General features: G+C 48.8%; 1 protein-coding gene across 3 annotated transcripts in view; it reads right to left on the bottom strand.

Moving 5' to 3' along the window:
- Positions 1-379: 379 nt before the first annotated feature.
- dync1h1 (dynein, cytoplasmic 1, heavy chain 1) overlaps positions 380-18,885 on the bottom strand; it is a 35,797-nt gene continuing 17,291 nt past the window's right edge. The window contains exons 35-78 of one of the 3 annotated variants that reach the window (XM_035387272.1): positions 18,657-18,884; positions 18,095-18,325; positions 17,817-17,957; positions 17,348-17,581; positions 17,002-17,208; positions 16,764-16,885; positions 16,501-16,666; positions 15,952-16,115; positions 15,502-15,631; positions 15,133-15,266; positions 14,933-15,047; positions 14,612-14,773; positions 14,183-14,397; positions 13,733-13,937; positions 13,468-13,641; positions 13,223-13,342; positions 12,991-13,111; positions 12,318-12,513; positions 11,206-11,323; positions 10,719-10,934; positions 10,412-10,624; positions 10,138-10,265; positions 9,843-9,996; positions 9,515-9,661; positions 9,061-9,211; positions 8,657-8,910; positions 8,145-8,279; positions 7,773-7,867; positions 7,494-7,668; positions 7,309-7,384; positions 6,936-7,096; positions 6,513-6,624; positions 6,366-6,426; positions 6,046-6,169; positions 5,799-5,912; positions 5,504-5,674; positions 4,991-5,208; positions 4,387-4,490; positions 3,194-3,402; positions 2,560-2,713; positions 2,126-2,268; positions 1,649-1,817; positions 1,384-1,508; positions 380-828 (exon numbers count right to left, since the gene is read on the bottom strand). In XM_035387272.1, coding sequence (XP_035243163.1) covers positions 700-828; positions 1,384-1,508; positions 1,649-1,817; positions 2,126-2,268; positions 2,560-2,713; positions 3,194-3,402; positions 4,387-4,490; positions 4,991-5,208; positions 5,504-5,674; positions 5,799-5,912; positions 6,046-6,169; positions 6,366-6,426; positions 6,513-6,624; positions 6,936-7,096; positions 7,309-7,384; positions 7,494-7,668; positions 7,773-7,867; positions 8,145-8,279; positions 8,657-8,910; positions 9,061-9,211; positions 9,515-9,661; positions 9,843-9,996; positions 10,138-10,265; positions 10,412-10,624; positions 10,719-10,934; positions 11,206-11,323; positions 12,318-12,513; positions 12,991-13,111; positions 13,223-13,342; positions 13,468-13,641; positions 13,733-13,937; positions 14,183-14,397; positions 14,612-14,773; positions 14,933-15,047; positions 15,133-15,266; positions 15,502-15,631; positions 15,952-16,115; positions 16,501-16,666; positions 16,764-16,885; positions 17,002-17,208; positions 17,348-17,581; positions 17,817-17,957; positions 18,095-18,325; positions 18,657-18,884 — 6,921 coding nt within the window. In that variant the 3' untranslated portion in view covers positions 380-699. Of the gene's footprint in view, positions 829-1,383; positions 1,509-1,648; positions 1,818-2,125; positions 2,269-2,559; positions 2,714-3,193; positions 3,403-4,386; positions 4,491-4,990; positions 5,209-5,503; positions 5,675-5,798; positions 5,913-6,045; positions 6,170-6,365; positions 6,427-6,512; positions 6,625-6,935; positions 7,097-7,308; positions 7,385-7,493; positions 7,669-7,772; positions 7,868-8,144; positions 8,280-8,656; positions 8,911-9,060; positions 9,212-9,514; positions 9,662-9,842; positions 9,997-10,137; positions 10,266-10,411; positions 10,625-10,718; positions 10,935-11,205; positions 11,324-11,774; positions 11,971-12,317; positions 12,514-12,990; positions 13,112-13,222; positions 13,343-13,467; positions 13,642-13,732; positions 13,938-14,182; positions 14,398-14,611; positions 14,774-14,932; positions 15,048-15,132; positions 15,267-15,501; positions 15,632-15,951; positions 16,116-16,500; positions 16,667-16,763; positions 16,886-17,001; positions 17,209-17,347; positions 17,582-17,816; positions 17,958-18,094; positions 18,326-18,656; position 18,885 lie in introns of all 3 variants that reach the window. The other 2 variants (XM_035387288.1, XM_035387280.1) reach the window with 2 other exon arrangements.

The raw sequence follows: 18,885 nt of genomic DNA, 5'->3' as shown, positions 1-18,885 counted from the left end.
ATGCACTAAACACATCTTTAACCTAAACTCAACAGTTAATCTGTTTTTCATTTGGTGATATCAAAAGAAGTGTTCACTCACCTTTTTCATAGTACACAGATTTGGATATTGAAAGTTAATGTCAAATTGCTTCAAGTATCATGACTGTATCAGTCAGTTTATTTGTATAAGCAGTACATCACCTCTGATGCTACTGGGCATGGGATAGGGTAGCGATTTAAGATGTTAAATGTCAGATTAAGGAACCAATACGTCCCAGTTTAAAGGGATTCCATTTATGTATAGTATAGTATGTATTTGGTGGATGTCTGTTATTGGAACGATTTTATTACAATACAACCAAGCATTCAAGTTTCAGAGTAAACACCACTACATAAAATTATGGTTATTATGATTTATTATGCATGATCATACCAAACACTGTTTCCTTCATAAAAAAACATACAGGTTCCCTCTTTAAAATTCTCCAAATCCCACCTTCTCATTTCCTTCCCACACGGTCCAACTAACGACTTTCCCTTACTCTTTTTCTCTTACCACAAGACTTTCTGAACAACTTTCACAAAATGTTAATGTTCCTTTAATGTCAATGCATCTCTGATTCTATGTGACTTACTCTACTAAATGTTTTTTTCTTTTTTGAGAAACTACTATGAATAGTATGATAGTTAATTCTTGTGTCATCCTTAGTGTTGCCTTCTACTCGGTGCAGAGCACAGCCACCCCACGCTCATAGAAGTTGTGAGGGTCCTCCTTGGTGGCGATGTCGAAGTCCACGGTGAAGATCAGGTCAGCTCGGGTGAAGTTGAGGTACACAGGGAGAGTGACCTGTTGGGATAGGAGTGGGAATGATGGCAAATATTTTTCTAAAGGCATGCATTTTTTCAATTCAGGAGAGTGCAGACAAGAACATCTGTCCTCCACCCACGTTTCGCACTGCCTCACTCCATGGATGATGCTACAACTGACTGCCCGATGTCCTGTGAGCACCCTTCCGCAGGCACTGGCACACAGTCAGGATTCCATTGTGAACTGTAGGGCATGCCACTGGACCAAAGACCAGCATTTCAGCTATACACACCACCTAGGACAGGGCTGCCCAACCCTGTTCCTGGAGATCTACCATCTCGTAGGTTGTCACTCCAACCCCAACAAAGCACACCTCATTCAACAGCTAGAGATCTTGTTGAACTGATAATTAGTAGAATCAGATGTGCCAAATTAAGGTTGAAATGAAAACCTACATGATGGTAGATCTCCAGCAACAGGGTTGGGCCCTACAATGTCCAATGACCAAGGGTCTGTATCACTGAATACTAGCAGGTTTGTCTGGAAGGCTGATAGGGGTTTCATAGATTGTGTGCAATAGTGCTGTGGCCTCACCATGTTCCTCTTCTCTGTGTTGCACTGCTTCAACCAGTGGAGCTGAGTGAGTGGGAGCTCAGTGGAGATGGTTGTGGACAGCGACAGCTTGTTGTTGCTACAGGTGGCACCCTGCAGCTTCAGACCTGAGGTTGGGAATAGGGCGCAAAAGAGGGTCAGACAGTAAGAACCCCCCCGTCCCCCACCTATCGAAATCGTATCCTGTTATACTCTAATCAGGCGTCCAGTATGCTTTAGCGCCCGCTCCACGGCGGGTGGGGCTCACCTTTGATGCCGAAGCTGCACGCGTCGAGCGCTGCACCCTGGGAGGTGGTGACGTTGACCTCCAGGCAGAGCTCCTCCAGGGACCAGCTGTTAACCTGGGCAACGTACTGCCTGGTGGCAGTGATGTAAGCCTCAGGCACAAACATGCTGCCCAGGCACACGTGGATGTTCTGCAAAGGACCAAAATTGCCTTGGGTTTAGCCCTTATCTGTGCAGCTGACCCCATGACACAGGGGTGACAAGTGTCTTACAGGCATATTTTACTTGCTTTACGTAATGAATATTGGTTACTTCCAGATCAACAATATGCATCGACTTGCATTCTACTTCAAGATAACCAGCCCATTACCAGCTGTAGAAAACCCTAATCCCAACCTCAACACCATGTGAGGAGTCAGAGGAGCAGTAAGAATGTGATACAGTCTTACTGCTTGGGTAGGCACAGAATCTATCCAAACTCTGCATGAGGGGAGCTAACCTTCAGCTCTTTGGCGCCCCCGCTGGCCGCTGCCTGTGAGATCATCTGCAGCTGCTTGATGCGATCGCTGAAGTCTGCCACCCACTGGATCACCGTCATGGAAGTCGGGACAGTGTAGCGAGACCAGGAGCGAGGGAGGATACCTAGGAGACAAAACACACGTTGTTAGGATCACACCAACGTTAACAGTCGAAAAGTAAAGCTTTGACAAGCCATCATGCAATAGCTCTGCTAGAAAACGCTTCTGGCTCATCCAAATCAAAGGCACAAGAGGGTAGGCTACCTTTAAAAAGGAAAGATTATGATTTGTGTACAGGGAAGAGTTTTTACACTGCTTCAAACGTGAACCTTAGTGTGAACTATAAGTGTGAACCCAGTTTAAGGTCCACACTTATATTGTTATGCCATAAAAAAGAAAGAGCAGGGTGTGGCACCTTTGACGAGGTCGTTGATGAGCGTGCGCAGCACGTTGGTCTGTTTCTTCTTGCCCTCGCACACATGCACAACGTCGGTCAGGTCCTGCCGCACGTCCTGTAGCATCCGCGCGCCCATCTTCACCTCCCGCTCGAAAAAGCGGAAGAGCGGGTCCTAACAGGCCCAACAAACCCAGGTCAACAGCAGCTATCAAAAAGCCAGCGGCACCGACCGGTACGTATGTTTACCAGGATTGTTACGTGCGTATGGATGAGGAGAAAAATGTGGTCTGTGTTGCTGTTAAGACACAGGTGCCTTGGTCGGTTCATTTGTGAACAAATGCCTGCTACAGAAGAATACATTTATTACAGCAATGAGATTACGTGAGAAGGGTGTGTTCAGCAGATGAAAGTGAACACAAAGCATGCAAATCACTGAACACCGTAAGTGTTTCAAACCCACATTTTTCTATTAGAACAAAAATATTTTTGCATAACATTCTAATTATGTTCAAATTGTGACATTCTTTCTGACAAACCCTACAAGGCAGTGATGTATGAGGACAAGCAATTGGGAAAACTGAAACAAACTATATATGGACCGTGTAAGACCTCCAAGCCACAACGGGCCACTCTACTGCCTGGTCCCCCTCACCTTGATGTTCTCCACGGTGCGCTTGAGGTGGTTGACGGTCTGCGGGATGAGCTGCAGCCAGTTGCAGGCGGTGGTGTGCAGGGTCCTCATCCAGGCGGGTTGGGCGTCCGAGGAGGAGCTGGTGCGCTTCTTCTTCTCCGTCTCGTAGGCCAGGTCGTCCTCATCCTCCAACATCTGCATTTTCAGCATCTTACCCATCATGTCAGTGCCTGAGCCGCACAAGCACGGGAGTCAGGGGAGGGTGTGGTGGAGGGGGGAGCGGACGAGCCCGGGGAGGGAGGGGAAAAGAAATTAACCGTGGCGAACACAAAATTCGAGCGCCAAAAAGCTTAAACACAGATCACGGACAAGGGTAAATAAATAACGTATTAACGTATAAAAACGAAACACAAACAAGTAAATAAATACAAACTGTTGCTATTGTGTACTAGGCATAAGGGAAATAGCGACTGTGACCATGCATTATAACTTAAAACAGGAGTCTTAAAACAAAATTCTGGGTGGAACCGGGGCGGGTGTGGTGGAAAGCAGCGTTCGACAAAAACTGCACACTAAAGACATAAACATAAAAAGCACAGGGACGCAGGAGATAGACTGCTCTCAGGTGACATGATGGCAGTGAAATACAGCTGCTGGAGGATGAGGAGACCCCCCTGCTCTCAGCAGAACACACCCACTGACACATGTATGGTCATTAGTGCTTGTTATGTAAGGTTAGCAGGACTCGAGGTGGGCCATATTAAAATGTAATAAGTGATTGTAGAACATAGTTAATGTGGATGGTCAATGGAATCTTGGGAAGCAGGCCAGTTTAACTCTTCATTTTTGACAACGTAAACCTGTATTTGTAAGGAATTAACCTACTGCCAGTCTTTGACTAAATTTTACTTTCCAGGCTAGTGTGGTTTGTGCCCATTATTTAGAATGTACAAGTGGATGTGTTTAGAAAATTATTATTTTTTTCTGAGACCATACACATACTCAGAGGTGCTCTACCAAAAGCAGAACGACACTGAAATGGCATTAAAATGTCTCAGGAAGATTAGTCCTGTAAAAATAAGATCGGTTAGAACAGAGAAAGATGCGGAGAAACACTGAGGGAGAATAGATGGAACTGCTGAGCCAAAATGAGAAGTGGAGAAATCCATCGGTCGTCATCTGGAATGTGGGCGGGATAACGGGTAGGGCATTACCCTGAGTGGTGAGCAAGACCTTCTCAGCATTGCTGGGCAACCCCAGCCAGGATGGGGTCTGGGTGTCGGGCAGCATCTCTACCCAGTGCATGAACTCCTCGCGTCTGAAATACACACATGAAGCCACGAACATGAGAAGCCCAATAATGTGGACAAATGAAACATGAAACTATACAAAACCGCTTGCAAGATTAAAAGACTTCCAGTAGCTGCCTGTGGAGCAGTTCCTGTTACTCCTGTGAAACTACACTTTCCTACATTCAAATATGCCGCTCAAAATCACAGACTCCAGAGGAGTCTGCTCCTTGTAGCTGCTACTGCAAGATGACTAATTTAACTCAACACCAGCAAGGAAGACTGTGGACAACATTGCTTCCTCACCAAAACATGGTCACTACAGAAACTCTCTATTAACGCCATCACTTAGGACAGCACTTTCAAATACATTTTCTGGAGCTGGGATCATGCCTAACTCCCTTTCTTTGCATTCTGAGCACAATCGGACGAGAGTATCAATGACGTGAACACAAAATGTGTGAAAATGCTCAGGAATAAGTGCACACTGATTCTAACCACTAAAGATAGACCAAGGTTAGCCACTGACCTGATGCCATCAGGCATCTTGATGTCCTTGTGTCCATCCACCTTGAAGGCTAGCTTGAACTCGCTGTCGAAGCTGCTGGTGGTGAAGATGCGGTCCAGGAAGGTGTTCAGCAGACGCTGGTCAAACTCGTTGTCAATGCGGCCTCCGTAGATGGACTGAGCCATCAGGGTCTTCAGGGCTGCCCAGGGGATCTTGTCTGGGGAGATGTTCTGCCGTCCCTGCAGTGCAAACAGACCATATACGGAATTACACTTAAACCTGGAAACTAAGAGAAGCTTGCACAAGCCAATGCTACACATTTACTTGGTCAGTGCTGATTATGCATATTAAATAAGAAGTTCACTTGTGTAGCCATTCTAGCCCTAACAAGCTGTGTACGCTTGTTTTGAGTTTCTGTGTTGAATTTTCTTCAGACATCAAGTCTCCGATTTCCATTTATTACTCATTGGAAATTCCTTCACATTATTATGAACATGTTCACTGAATCGATGGTTTTGAACGAACTGTCCTGACCTTGGCAGTGTCGTCCAGCCAGGTGTCCACGGTGTCACAGGCAGAGCGCAGGTCCGACTCTCCAAACTCATACTTCTTGGACCAGCCCAGCGGGGCGTAGCGCAGTCGTTCCTGGATGACGGCGTGGAACCAGGCCAGGAGGAAATACAGGCGGGCGCGCTCGTTTGGAGCCTGGAGGAGGGGAGAACGACAACATGAGCATCGGACACGCCCCCTGACATTCCAATAGCGCCTGAACCCATTTCGAATACACCCTAAGGAGGAAGAAGACACCACGGCGGATCATCCGTCTCACCTTGCACATGCGCGCCACAGGAATGCTGCTGAACGTCCTCAGCATGTTGGCCTTCACACCGGGCGGCGGCTCAAAGACGAAGACGCGACCAGCCCGGAGCAGGTTCACGGGTACCTTGGGGGGGGGGAAAGGGGAACGGGGGAGGGGCTGGAATGTCATTACTGGCCCAAGTCACAACCAGCCACAGGGATTAAACCAGAGAACTGATCCAGAGTCAGCGCTCCCAGGTGTTGGAAGGAGGACTCACCTTGGGGTTGATCTCCATGGTGAGGAAGAGGCGGAAGCTGGCGTGAGGCTGCATGGAGTGCAGCTTCTTCTCCAGCTGCATCAGCCAACCCGGCGCCAGGTGGACGTTCTCCAGCATTACCCACCTGCCACAGACAGACACCGGACACACACAAGAGCATCACCTCAGAGTCATGGACAACCTCCCAGTGTCTCTAGAACTACATACATGTTTTCTATTCATGTTATACAGAACATGAAGCGAATCCAAGAGGCAATTAAGTGGCAGCGACACATCATTGATAGAGTAATATGATTTCTGAAGCCTGCTGTACAACCCACCTGCCAGACTTGACGGCGGTATTGATGTCCCGGTCGGCCTTGTTGAATCCTTCAGCAGAGCCTAAAGACGGGACAGAGCGGCATTTAGTACAACATCTGTGCTTCCCTGGGCCACATTAAAGGAGTTTATTTCTGTCGGGTCTTTACCAATGGAGATGGACGTGATGTGCTTGTTCTGTTCGGCTGCCAGGTCTCTCACCAGCCCGCTGGCGTCGTACCCGGGCACAGAGCACATGAGGACCGGTGTGCCAGGCTTCACCTGCAAACGGCACATCAAATCATTGGGTCATTAACAGCAGAGCTTTCAGTCAAGGCTGTGCGGTCATGTGTGGCTTAAATTAGACAAACTTTATTCACTGATAGCTATAACCATTAAGAGTTAAGACTTTTGTTGCCATTATTTTGGGTTCTGACACATCGCTACGCCGTTCTGAATCATTTTGAAATCCCCGGGTTAACAAATAGAACAGCAGTCGCCTGTCATATGCTTGGTTTTCAACCACTTCCAAAGGTGAAGAAGGAAAACATGAAAGGTCTTATCGGTTGGAGTCTTGTCAGTGTGATCTCTACCTCACTGTCGACGATGCTAGCCAGATCCAGGGGCTGCTCAATGATGGACATGAAGTGTTCTCCCAGGACCTTGGACACAAAGATGTGGGACATGGCCAGCATGCGGTCAGGCCTGAAGGCCTGGATCAGCAGCAGCTGGTGAACGGCCTGGCCGATCGGAGCTGGACACGGGGAAGGAAACGGACCCAATTAGAGACTCGTTATGCTATCACCTGCTATTACAGCATCATTACTCTAATGCCTTCTGATTAGCACAGTCAACTCATTACCTAAAGTAACCAAAACCACAATTAATACTATGCTGTATGTCTTATGATCAGGCTGTTATAAGTAACATCTGAATCTAACACGGTGTTCAGATTTCAAGACTCACTCGATGTTTTCTCCTCAGTCCACAGGTATGGAACAGACAGCTCGGGGGAGTTGCTTTCCAACCACATGAAGAACTGCTGCAAGGACAGAAATGGGTGATGTCAACCTTCCCACACTGCATCAACTGCACACAGTTAACCTTCCCACACTGCATCAACTCCTTGTTTGATTCTTCTGAGCACTCACCTCATCGGCCTGCACTTTAGACACTAGGTCGTTGAAGGCGGCCAGGCGGCTTAGCCGGATCATGGCCTCGCACTGGTCGGTGGTCAGGCCCTTCACCTTCGGCACAGAAGTGCCGGCCAGCACGATCTCCTTCCCACGCAGGTAGTGCTGGAACTCTGAATCGTAGGCCGGCTCGCTGGGGGAGGCAACAAACTTCAGTTCAACATCCGGCCTTCCGCATGCCTTTTGACTGAAATGCAGGGTATCGGATCTGAGGAGAGCCTTATCCGTTACTCTTACCTGGTCTTGCTTTTCAGGCTGATCCTGGCTAGGAGCATGGCGAAGGTGATGTGGTCACTGTGCAGCATGCCTCGTGCCACTCTGTTGAAAGCAATCTGCAGACAAAATAATTGAGCTCACCCTCAATGACCTTTCAAGTACATAGAAGTGAATTTCATGTTATCTATGGCATCTCCATCCATATTTGACATCCTTTTAGCTTCCACCAATCTTCATGCAAACGACAGGGAAGCGTGAACACCATATGCCACTAAGAAATATGGCTGTCGGAAAATTGCCCCCCCCTTGAGGAATGGTTCTATATTCTGTGAAAATTACAGTACCACCATAAGTACAAGCGCAAACAGAATCAAGTCACTGTGGAGGCCACACCTGGAAGAGGTCTTTGGTTATGTGCACTAGGCGCTGGCTGTGGTCGCTCACGCTCCTCAGGTTGGGGTTTTCATACAGCACGGTGTGGTAGATGTCCAGGAAGAAGTGCAGCGAGTACTGGTACAGGAAGTGTATCTGCAGGGAGACAGGGGAGGGGGCATGCCAGATTGGAGCAGTAGGACCATGATGTCTTGCTCAGCAGCTGGTCTAGGACATATTTTGGACTCTGGTCCAAGAGGAACTTTCCAGGCTAACTATGACATCAGCAGGGTCTTCAACCTAAACCCAAGACCCATTGACCACTGCAATATGCAAGAACTGCAATAGCTATTCTGATGTGTGAAATTAGGAACAGACATTCCACTTTAAACAGTGTAATAGACCAGTGATTTAATTTAATGGTTTAAACACTTCATAAGGGGTCTAACTTGCTATGATGTGTACTCCAGTGTACGAGTAGAAAAGGAGACAAAGGACAGGGGATGTAGAGGCCTGAGGTTGTGGCTCCTTACCTGGTTGAGGGCCTCCATGGTGAAGTAGATGCTGCTGCAGGCAGAGGACAGAGACAGGTACTGCTGGGACACAGTCTCCACCTCCTGCATAACAATGTCTGTCTCCTCCACCTTCCGGGTCACCTCCGCGGCCTCCTTCTTCAGGTTCTCCAAGGTTGTGATGATGGTGTCGTCATCCAGGATGCGACCCTTGACCTCATTCAGGGCCTGCAGCAGGGACTTCTCCAGCTGCCTGAGACGCAGCTGGAATTCACCTAGAAGGAGAACAAGCAAGAAGAGGCAGGGTTTCACTGGACATCCAAAGACTAAAAAGGAGTTTGTTGTGTTCCCTCTATCCAATCAAACAGATTTATAGTGTATCACAGACTTGTATTTTGACAGGCCGCACTTTCTACAAGCCTCACCCTGCAGTTTGAGGAGGTCCGAGCGCTTCTCATCCACGTCGGGCCTCTCCGCCTTCAGCACCTCGTTCAGGCACTGGCTCTGCAGACTGCTGCGCGTCACGGTGAAGTTCACAAAGGTCACACGCGAGCACAGGTCTGGCGGGAACTCCACCTGCATGAAACAGACACCACAATCCAGAACAGCTTGACCAAAATCACCCAGCCAAATAGACGAGGGGCACGTGTAGACTTCATCAACTCAAGCACATGCTGGAAATAATCTATACAAGTATTATCCACATTCCATTTGTCAAAGAGCCCAATACCTATGAAGAAAGCGCAAAGAAAGTTGTGTGAAATTATATATATTTTTTTTACGGAACACTACAAGAACTCATTCTTGAGAGATAATATATCTAGAGCAGGAAAACCTCACTGGCACACTAACCACGTCCAGACAGCTGGAGCAACCTACCGTGGGGTCTCGTGTGGAGAGGAAAATGACGAAGGACGGGGACAAGTCAATGTCCTGGTCGCCGAGGGTGATGAGCACTCGGCCACCGGTCCTGCGCACCTCCCTGTTGAGCACGGGATTCAGGATGGGATCGTAGCTCTCCACGTCCTGAAAGACACAGCCAAGTTCGAAATCCACTCATCTCCGCAAGGGTTTGACTCACATGGAGTCGTTCCGTGCCTCCTGATATTTCATAATGATTACAGTTCATAAACTACAGAAGGGTTATTAGACTCAAACGAGGAGCTTGTGAGCTTGTGTTTTACAGTATTGGCCACTGCCCTCATACCTGCACCAGCAGAGGGTTTCCAAATCGCAGAGCACTCTCCAGATTCTTCCTGAAGGCATCATCCAGGAAGCTGGTTCTGGTGATCTTGCGGTCCTTGTACTCGTTCATGATAAACTCAGTGGCTTGGCCTGAGGGGTCGATGATGAGGGGGTACCTGGAAAGAGGAGATAGGCGATTGTTCAGAGACATACCTACTAGCCAATCTTGGATTCCGTTCAGTCCACATGACGCAAACAAGGGGACCAGAGAGATGAGTCCGGTATGTGCAAAATGCCGTTTGAGAGCCCACACTGACCTGTTGAACCTCTTCAGCATGATGGCGTTCTCAGTGCAGAGGTCATCAGCTGGCAGGGAGTTAGCCTGCCAACGTAGCCGCTCGTCCGCATTGGACAGGTACTCCGTCCGAGCAATATCTGTGCGGAACTACGGGGAAAGGAGTACATCATTACAAAGGGGTCAAACGCACAACACATAATCCAACTGAAGGGGCCACAGGGACCCTGTGAATTTCAGAGGAGCATTTCAAAGACCAAAGAGAGAAAGTGGCAGATAGGCGTGTTGCTCGGCACCTGGATGTTAGCCTGCTGCAGGTGATGCGACCAGGTGGTGAAGAGGTTTTGACGCATCTGCTGGTCAAAGTAGCCGGCGTAGGCGATGAAGGCGGCCGACAGCAAGCAGTCCCCGGCGATGGTGGACATCTGGTTCTTAAACGTCTCGCTGGTCTTCTCCCAGCGTTCGCGCTCAGCGGACAGACTCTTGAGCAGGGCCGTGCTGCGGTTCACCTGGTGCGGGGAGACGGCACGGCTAGGTTACCGATCCACTGAGAACACAGTGCATGCTGGGACATTGAGGATGCAGAGACTCCGCTCATCCTACCTTGGCCTCCACTGCGGCCAGGTCGGCCTTGATGGCCTGGGCTTCGGAGATGAGCACGGCGTACTCTTCCTTGTAGCGGGCGATGCTCGACTCCAGGTCCCGGATCATCTGCTCCACCTCCTCCGCTTTGGACTTGTTGTCCGTGGCGTCGTCCTCCAGCTTCTGCAGCTCGTTGCGCAGAGGCTCCACACGCTTCAGCATGTCCGCGTAGTTCAACTGCGCAGGAGATGGGAGGAGCACAGGGAGTTGTGCTCATTTTTCACACTTAAGGTACACCTTAGGGCTATCTGAACCCCCAATAGTCAAAGTCAAAAGCAATGCGAAGTCATTGACTTTCTAATGAGAAATACTTTTTGGGTTATCATTCGAGTTTCTAGCATAATGAAAACATTACTGAACATTTTTTATAAAATGGCTGAAATGGCCATCCAAGTTGTGTCAGTGAGTGAAAGACAAGTGGAAGGCAAAGAGAAGGAGTTGCCTTTACCTGAGCAATAGCCCATTTGACCATAGGTCCACAGGCTAGTGACGCCCTGTTGACCTGCTCGTAGTTGTAGCTGGGATTGGACATGTAGTTCTTCTTCATCTTCTCACGGATTGAGTCACTGTATTCCAATTTTGGCAAAAAAACAATGTATGAAAACAATGCAAGCTGTCAAATTCATTAGAAATCAGATGAAGGGTGGGAGGGCCATGTAAGAATTATGAGAATGGAAATTAAATCTGATTAGCGGTTGTGTCAGAACACCTACCTCAACATAATTTTGAAATCAAAGCAAATTAGGCCTTACCACTCTCTCAGCTTCTGTTGCTCAATTAGATAAACAACGGCAAATTAAAAGCTCTGACAAGTAAATTTTGAGTAACTAAATATTTGCCTGCCAAACCATTACAACTAGGAGCTCCCACTAACTTCATTCCTTTAATCGTAATGAGCAACTGGGGATCATGCAAGGGTTTGGACCACATGCAATAGCAAAATCAACAGCGAGGAAGATTCAGCACCTGTCCAGCAAACAGGAGAGAGAGACAAGAGAATGAAATGGGAGACGATACCTCATGTCCTCTGAGACAAAGTTGACTATGCTGGAGATGAAATTGTCCCTGATAATAACTTGTCTGATCTTTTTCCAGTCATTAGTCTCCTCGCCCAGCAGGAGGCAGATAGACTCTAAGGCCAGCTTTACAGCAGCGGGCGGGTTGGCCATGGCACGCACTTCAACGAGATGTTGCTTCTTAATAGAGCTGACGGCTGGGGATGGGAGGGGGGGGAAAAGAGGAGGGAGCTTTGAGAACATGCAGGACAGATCGTGGGAGGGGAGGAGGGTGGTAAAACCATGTGGGGAAGAAGAGAGAAACTTGGATCCAGGCAGGAGGGGCATTTAAGGCTTCATTACAATATGAAGAGTTAAGGTCCATAAAGGCTTCCTTGAATTGACTGGATTAAAGTTGTCAGGGATTTCCAATTAACTAGTGAAATTTCCCATGAGTCCTTGATTTGGATTAGTCATGTCTGAAGCCGCTCTCAAGCCAATAGTGAACAATTTCTCTCCACTGCCCCTGCAAGGCCACCACACCCCTCTTTCTCTATGAGGTCACCTGATTTCATCAGCAGAAAAGTTAACAATGGTGGGTATGAAGTTCTCCCTCATAATGATGGAGCGGATCTGCTTCCAGTCCGTGGTGCTCTCCCCTAGGAGCAGGCAGATGGACTCCAGGGCCAGCTTGACCGCCCCCGGTGGGTTGGCCATGGACCGCACCTCCACCAGGTGCTGCTTCTTAATGGACTTAACAGCTAACCCCGGCCACCAGGGGGCACAGCGAGGCAGAGAGGAACGCCAACAGTGAAGGGAAGAGCAAGAAAAACAGCACAGAAGTTAATAAGGTCTGACAGAAGAGGGAGAAAACGACTGACGGCACGCAGCGAGGAGACAGGGGGACAAAATGACATAAGAGTGAAAATTCAAGGGAGCAAGAGGACAGTCCTTTACCACAGAGAGACACAGCATTTCAGTGTGTAGAGATACGTTGGTTCTTTGTACTATCCGAAGAGGAAATCAATCAACAATGCAATCCATTTAAAAATCATATCAAAATCAGCCATACTCACCGTTCCGTACAGTCAAGAACACATTCCAAAATAACGAAAGGCCAGCTTAATTCAACCATAATTCCAAAGTGGTCATATTTCTCCACATCACAGCTAAGCACATTTCTCCACCATTCCCATAACAAAACATAGACTAAGACAAATGGATGAGATCAGTGTTACCGTTCTGAGCCTCAATGACAGCAGGTTCCACCTGGTCCAGGTCCTGCTTCACACGCAACTGCTTGTCCTTGATCACTTCCTGTTGCCTGTAAACAGCTTCCTGGATCTCCTGACTCATAACCTGCAAAACCACATGTCAAAGGGAAGCCCATCAGCCTCAATATACTCTCAAGAACTTGACCTGGAAGATGCAAACTTCTCTAGCCATAACTGCATGACATGAGTGCCAAACCTTCTTCTTTTCGGCTTCCTGCTGGTCCTTGACCATCTTCTTCAGCTTGTCATTGGCAGCAGCGTTCTTCACCTCCAGTTCCTGGCTCTTGATTCTCAGATCACGACGGAGCTCCTCAACCTGCAGAGGAGACGCAGAGGGGTATCAGTAACTGGGAGTGTGCGGGTACACTCTGAAGATAGCTACTTAAATCCCTCGACCCTCAGCTTCCTCCCTCAGGGTTTCGGAAACTATGATCTACTTGCCTGGTCCACGGTCTCCTTGATCTTGCGCAAACCCACATTCAGATGCATCTGTTGCTCCTCCAGCTCACTGCGCTTCTCGCTGAACAGGTCTGCATAGTGGTTGATGAAGTCCAGGTAGTGGCGTGGGGTGATGGCCATGGTGCGCCCACCACGCTTAGCCAGACGGTTGTTTGCCTGGTTAAAAAAAGGAAGCAGGAATATTACTCACCTGAACAAAGAAACCGGCAAATTGCAAAGGGCACAGTGACAGAATGTTCCGGCTGACCTGGTGCAGGGTCTGGTGGACGAACACGCAGCCGTTGACGATGGCCTCGCGGTGGGTGGGTGGCTGGGGCAGCTTGTCATAGACAATGGGCATGTAATCTGGCACTTTGTAATTTGGCTTCTCCAGGTCCATCTTGCTGGTGAATTCTTTGCCGACCTGGTAAAGGGCTTCTGTGGACCAGTCACCAAACCAATTCAGCACGCATCTAGAAAAGAGAGAAAGTCCAGTTAGTCATCTTCAACACAATCACCCCACAGCATTCCTGCTTAAGTTTCCCCTCATTTCTTTCATCCAAACCCATTTTTATCTAATCAAATTAAGCTTGCACAAACTACTTCACCGGCTAAGTCATTTAAGTCATTGAGATCTGTTAACCATGGGCTGAATTCAACTGCTATGCCAGACCCAATGTGTGGTGAGGTGCTGCAGGTTAATAGAGATTGGACCCACCTGTTGAAGAGGGCGGGGGAGGTGGCGGCACGGTCTTTTAGACCCTCGGAGGACGGATTCATGGTGAAAACCACGTGCAGGTTCCTGATGACCTGGCTGGTGAACCACTTGTATAGCTCCTCATGGGTGTCCAGCATCAGACCCTCTTTCTGTGCCCCTTCCTTGCACTGTGTCATCAGGGTGGCATACTCATCGCCCTCAAACAGTCCTGGCACCTGAGCGATGTGGGACATGCACCATGTGAAAGTCCTTCTGATGCACACCAGAGACTCACAGAGGAATGCAGTGGTGGAACACTCCACCCAGTAACCCTGGTCTTTGCAAATTTGGTTGGATATTCAAGTTTATGGGACATTCAAGTTTATAAAACATTGATGCTTTGGCGCAAAACCATAGTGGTTTTAAAAGGAGGACGGAAGGTGGTCTTACCTCTCCATTAGCCAGCAGGGTGTTCATGCGCTCTAGGAAGCCAGAGTCCAGAACATTGGACTCATCCATGATGAAGGCGATCTTCTCGTTCTTGCAGCCAGAACGTCTAAGCACAGTCCTCAGGTCCTCATCAAAGTCTTCACCTGTGTACTTCCTGTGCACCTGAAGACACAAATACACACCATTACAGTAAGACAACATTCATCTAGCCAATAGACAATTAACTTCAGTGAAACACTTCATGGCACCCTGTCCCAGTTTGTGTGCAGAGTACAGAGGCTTAATAGCTCAGTAGTCCTGAAGCTAGCTAAGAGTGCTTACCTTGATCTGGTACACACTGAGGCCATTCATCCAGGCTACGAAGCGGGACAGGGTCGTCTTCCCAGCACCGCTTACTCCAATGAGCAGCAGATGACCCTGTGGCTGGCGGAAGATTCTGGGGAAGAGACGCCACAGTGTTTACTCAGTTGGCTTGGACAAAAGACAGTACACATGGATTTTCAAAGCACCACCCTGCTCACCGATCAATCCTGAGAACGTGATCCAGGACCTCATTGAAGAGCACCAGAGGAACGTCCAGCTCCTCCTCATAGAAGACCTTCAGACGGGCTTTGACGTAGTCTCTCAGCTCTTCCTGCTCCACTGGAATATAGTCCTGATAGATGGCAGAGCATAGCAACATTAGAAACTACATGCACTGAGCCCTACAGCTTCAGACAGCACATTAGTCTTCAAGCTGCAAAGAAAACAAGTCTGAAAATACAGAAAAATTAAACCTAAAGAAATGTTTCTCTGCTGGTCCCAAACACCAGCAAAGGTGTTTCTGGTGCACACTGAAGCACTTCAATAAACCAGGATTCATCTACCACTCCTCACAACAACAGACTTACCTTGGAGAGCCAGTTGCTGTAAAGGATGGGCCGGTTTAGAGCCTTCTCACGGTCAATGTTGGGGAAGTGCTTAAGGGCCACCACATCGATGTTCTCATCAGTCCAGCGCCTCTCCTCATCCTCCACAAGTCTGTGTATGTATGGGAGGGCATAAAGTTAACCACATAAACCTTTTTTCACCTACGGCTTTTCCTGATTAGGATGCATCTTTTTAGATCCTTGAACACAAAAAATACAAAAAAACTACATTTAACAAGTCATTGTCCTTTATTATTACTTAGCAGGACTGAGCACATTTTTGAACCAAGCCCTAGACTGGCCTCCTTCATGATTGCTTCTAACTATGTAAGTCTGGAAGAGAGTGGGGACTGACACTCAAAATACCATGGAGTCACTTCTACAATAATGTGATCAAGTTCTAGGCAATGGACCTACAAACAGTGTGCCCACCTGTCTTGGAAGAGACGCAGTGCCTCGTGGGCCCAGATGCGGATCAAGCCCTCCACAGGGAGGGTCTCCAGGGGCCGCAGTGCCTCGAAAATCCCCCTTACCCACCGAGTCATCTCTCGGGGGGAGTAGATGTAGTGAGGCTGGGTGTCCTGAGTAAAACGCTCCTGCACGGGACAATACATTATTAGAAAAGGAATCGCAAGGTTGCAGGTAAAGACCCCAGATGCCATGCTGCCAGAGCTATGCAACTTGCCATTGACAGGGAGTCAGCGCAACAACTACAAAATGTAATGTAAAATAACAACCGTTTACTATGTGGGAGGAATTAACAGCAGACAAGAGCTAAATACAAATCATAAAAAACATTTGGAGTGTGCATTATCTGTGTTCAGGTGGACATTTTGGTGTATTCTGTACTCCAAACTATCCAAAAGCTCTTTTGAAACTTCACTCAGTTTTAGTCATTCACCCCTTTTTTGAGTTTGGCAGTTTATAACACTCACTTGTTTATGCCTAGCTCTACAGAGAAAGTCCTTGGGGGACACCCACCTGTGACATAGTGTAGAACTCCACCATGGCGGCGGTAAGGGGCTCTGCATAGGTACGCAGAGAGGGGATGAGCCTCAGCATGGCGCGGTTGAAGGTTCCGTAGATCTGGGTGAGGGAGGCGGGGCCGGGGTAGTCCACGTACACAACCGGCACATGGCGCAGGAATCTGGAAGCAAAGGCCAGAGAGAAACAGTCATTCACACAGTAATCCATGAGCCATGTGCCAATTTAACACCATAAACGGTTGAGGTTCTCCACTGCACCTGTGCGTCAGGGGCTTCCGTCCAGGGTCGGTGGGCGGGTTACAGGCACCGACGAACTGGATCCTCTCCAGTTTGACCCACGTCTGGTCAGAGGTGCGGTAGAACCCTCCGTGTTCCACCATCTGTGTGTCAGGAGGGGCAGGGACAGAAGTATATCAGAGGAAGCATTGATTGTTACACATACATCATCATCTCTCAACTCACTGGGCATAGATGCTCCAATCCCAGAAGACCTTACCTGTCTGAGGAAGGAGATGACTCTCTGGGTGCCATACTTGTCCATATCTGGCAGGTTAATCTCATCGCAGAACAGCACCAGCCACTTGCCCAGCTGTACTGGTGCCAGCACCACGCCGTTGGGTGTTCGGCGGTACTCGCAGTAGTGGTCAAAGGTCTTCAAGAGCAGCTCTGGGGTGGTAGCGCTGGAGAAGTTCAGACCCACAACCTGGAAGAGTGGAGGAGAGTTTCCCATTTTACAATAGAAATATCTGCAAGGGGGCTTCCCCGATGTGCAGTGCATTATTGTGACACTCCATGGTCATCAAGACTGTTGCTATGTTGAACAACATGTCAGATGTGCTCACCTCCATGTCGGGCAGGGCTCGGAGGGCGCTGAACAGGGTCATGGTTTTACCAGAGCCAGGAGGACCGCACAGAACCAGGGGCTTGTGTTCCGCCAGCCAAGTATACAACAGGGCCTCGTGGCGAACAGTGTCCAGGGTGGGCACCACCACGTCTGGGGATGCCACCTTGTGTGTCTCCACTTCAATCTGGGGCACTTTTCCTTGCCATGACTGCCACTCACCTGTGATAGACACCTGGGGGATGGAGTGATTGTATGCATTAGAACAGCAAACAATCTTATATAGAAAATGCATGTGCATATTTATAATTGGTTGAGCATGACACTGGCAAACAATGATCAACAGTCTAAATGGTGAGAAATTGCACTAAATTAAGAAAAAGGCTGAAACAAAACCATTTTTGCGCATTACAAGTTGGACATTCATGTGTCTCTGTCCAGCCCTATGGGTGGACAGTGGGTACACTCACCTCGTAGTCGATGATTGGCACATTGGGAGCAGATGGCAGGGGGATGGTTGTGATGCGGCGGATGTACTCGCCCAGCTCGGCTCTCATTTTCAGCCTGCCGTCGCCGGAGAAGGACCACAGGACGGCGTAGATCAGGTACCTCTGCAGAGCCACGCACACAAGCACAGCTTTCAGAAAGACAGGTTGCGGAGAGTATCCTGCTACATGAATGGATCAATATATCTGAACAAGGTACCATGATCCAGAATAACAGGAATCCAAGTACTACAGGCACATACCTGCATGTAGCGCTCCAGCTGGTCGATGGGCATGGGGAAGTCAGGGTGGTTGTTGTTGTACAATGCAACGTTGCGGCAGGCCTGGTGAAGCATGGAGAAGAGCGACCCCATGCAGCGCAGCCGGGTGAAGTCCATGATGTGCTCCATCTTGGAGGCGTGCTCCAGGGCCTTGATCACCAGCCCAGTGGAGGTGAAGTAGGGCTGCAGGATGGCAGCTGAATCCCGCTGGATCTGCATCAGGCGGGAAGGATGAGGGTGGGGGAGTGGATTAGTGTCAACTCTGTGCGACACGCTAGGTAATTGGACTAATGCAAAGACACTGGCTGTGTTTTAGGATGCGAGGATTCACTGATCTTCATGGTATGTGGATTGGCTGATGCAACAGGTAGTGAAATGGACAAAGTATCCATACAAGTTAAAATCAGCAAAACTGCTCGGACTGACTGAAATCCAAATCCCAAAAACGCAATTATAGTAATGAGGGACAGAGAAGCACCTACTTGACTGCACACAGATGCCATATGAACAAGTACTCCTGGCATTACAGAAGGACAGTGCGTACCTGCAGCATGGGGGAGGCGGCCTCTTCGCCCTCATCCTCTGTGCCCTTGCGCATGCGCTGGGCCTCGTCTTCGCCCTCGTCCAGAGGGATGCTGCGCAGGCGAGACAGGAAGTTGTTGAAGATCATGTCGGTGCTGAGGACGTCCTCGCTGAACCACACCATCCCGCAGCGAGACACGGTGGCCAAGGTGGCATACTTCAGGTCCTGCACCTCGAACATGATGCGCACC

Source organism: Anguilla anguilla, chromosome 1 (genome assembly GCF_013347855.1).
Source record: "Anguilla anguilla isolate fAngAng1 chromosome 1, fAngAng1.pri, whole genome shotgun sequence".
Taxonomy (NCBI): Eukaryota; Metazoa; Chordata; class Actinopteri; order Anguilliformes; family Anguillidae; genus Anguilla; species Anguilla anguilla.
The sequence above is the reverse complement of the archived record's forward strand: the minus strand, read 5'-3'. Positions and strand labels throughout refer to the sequence as shown.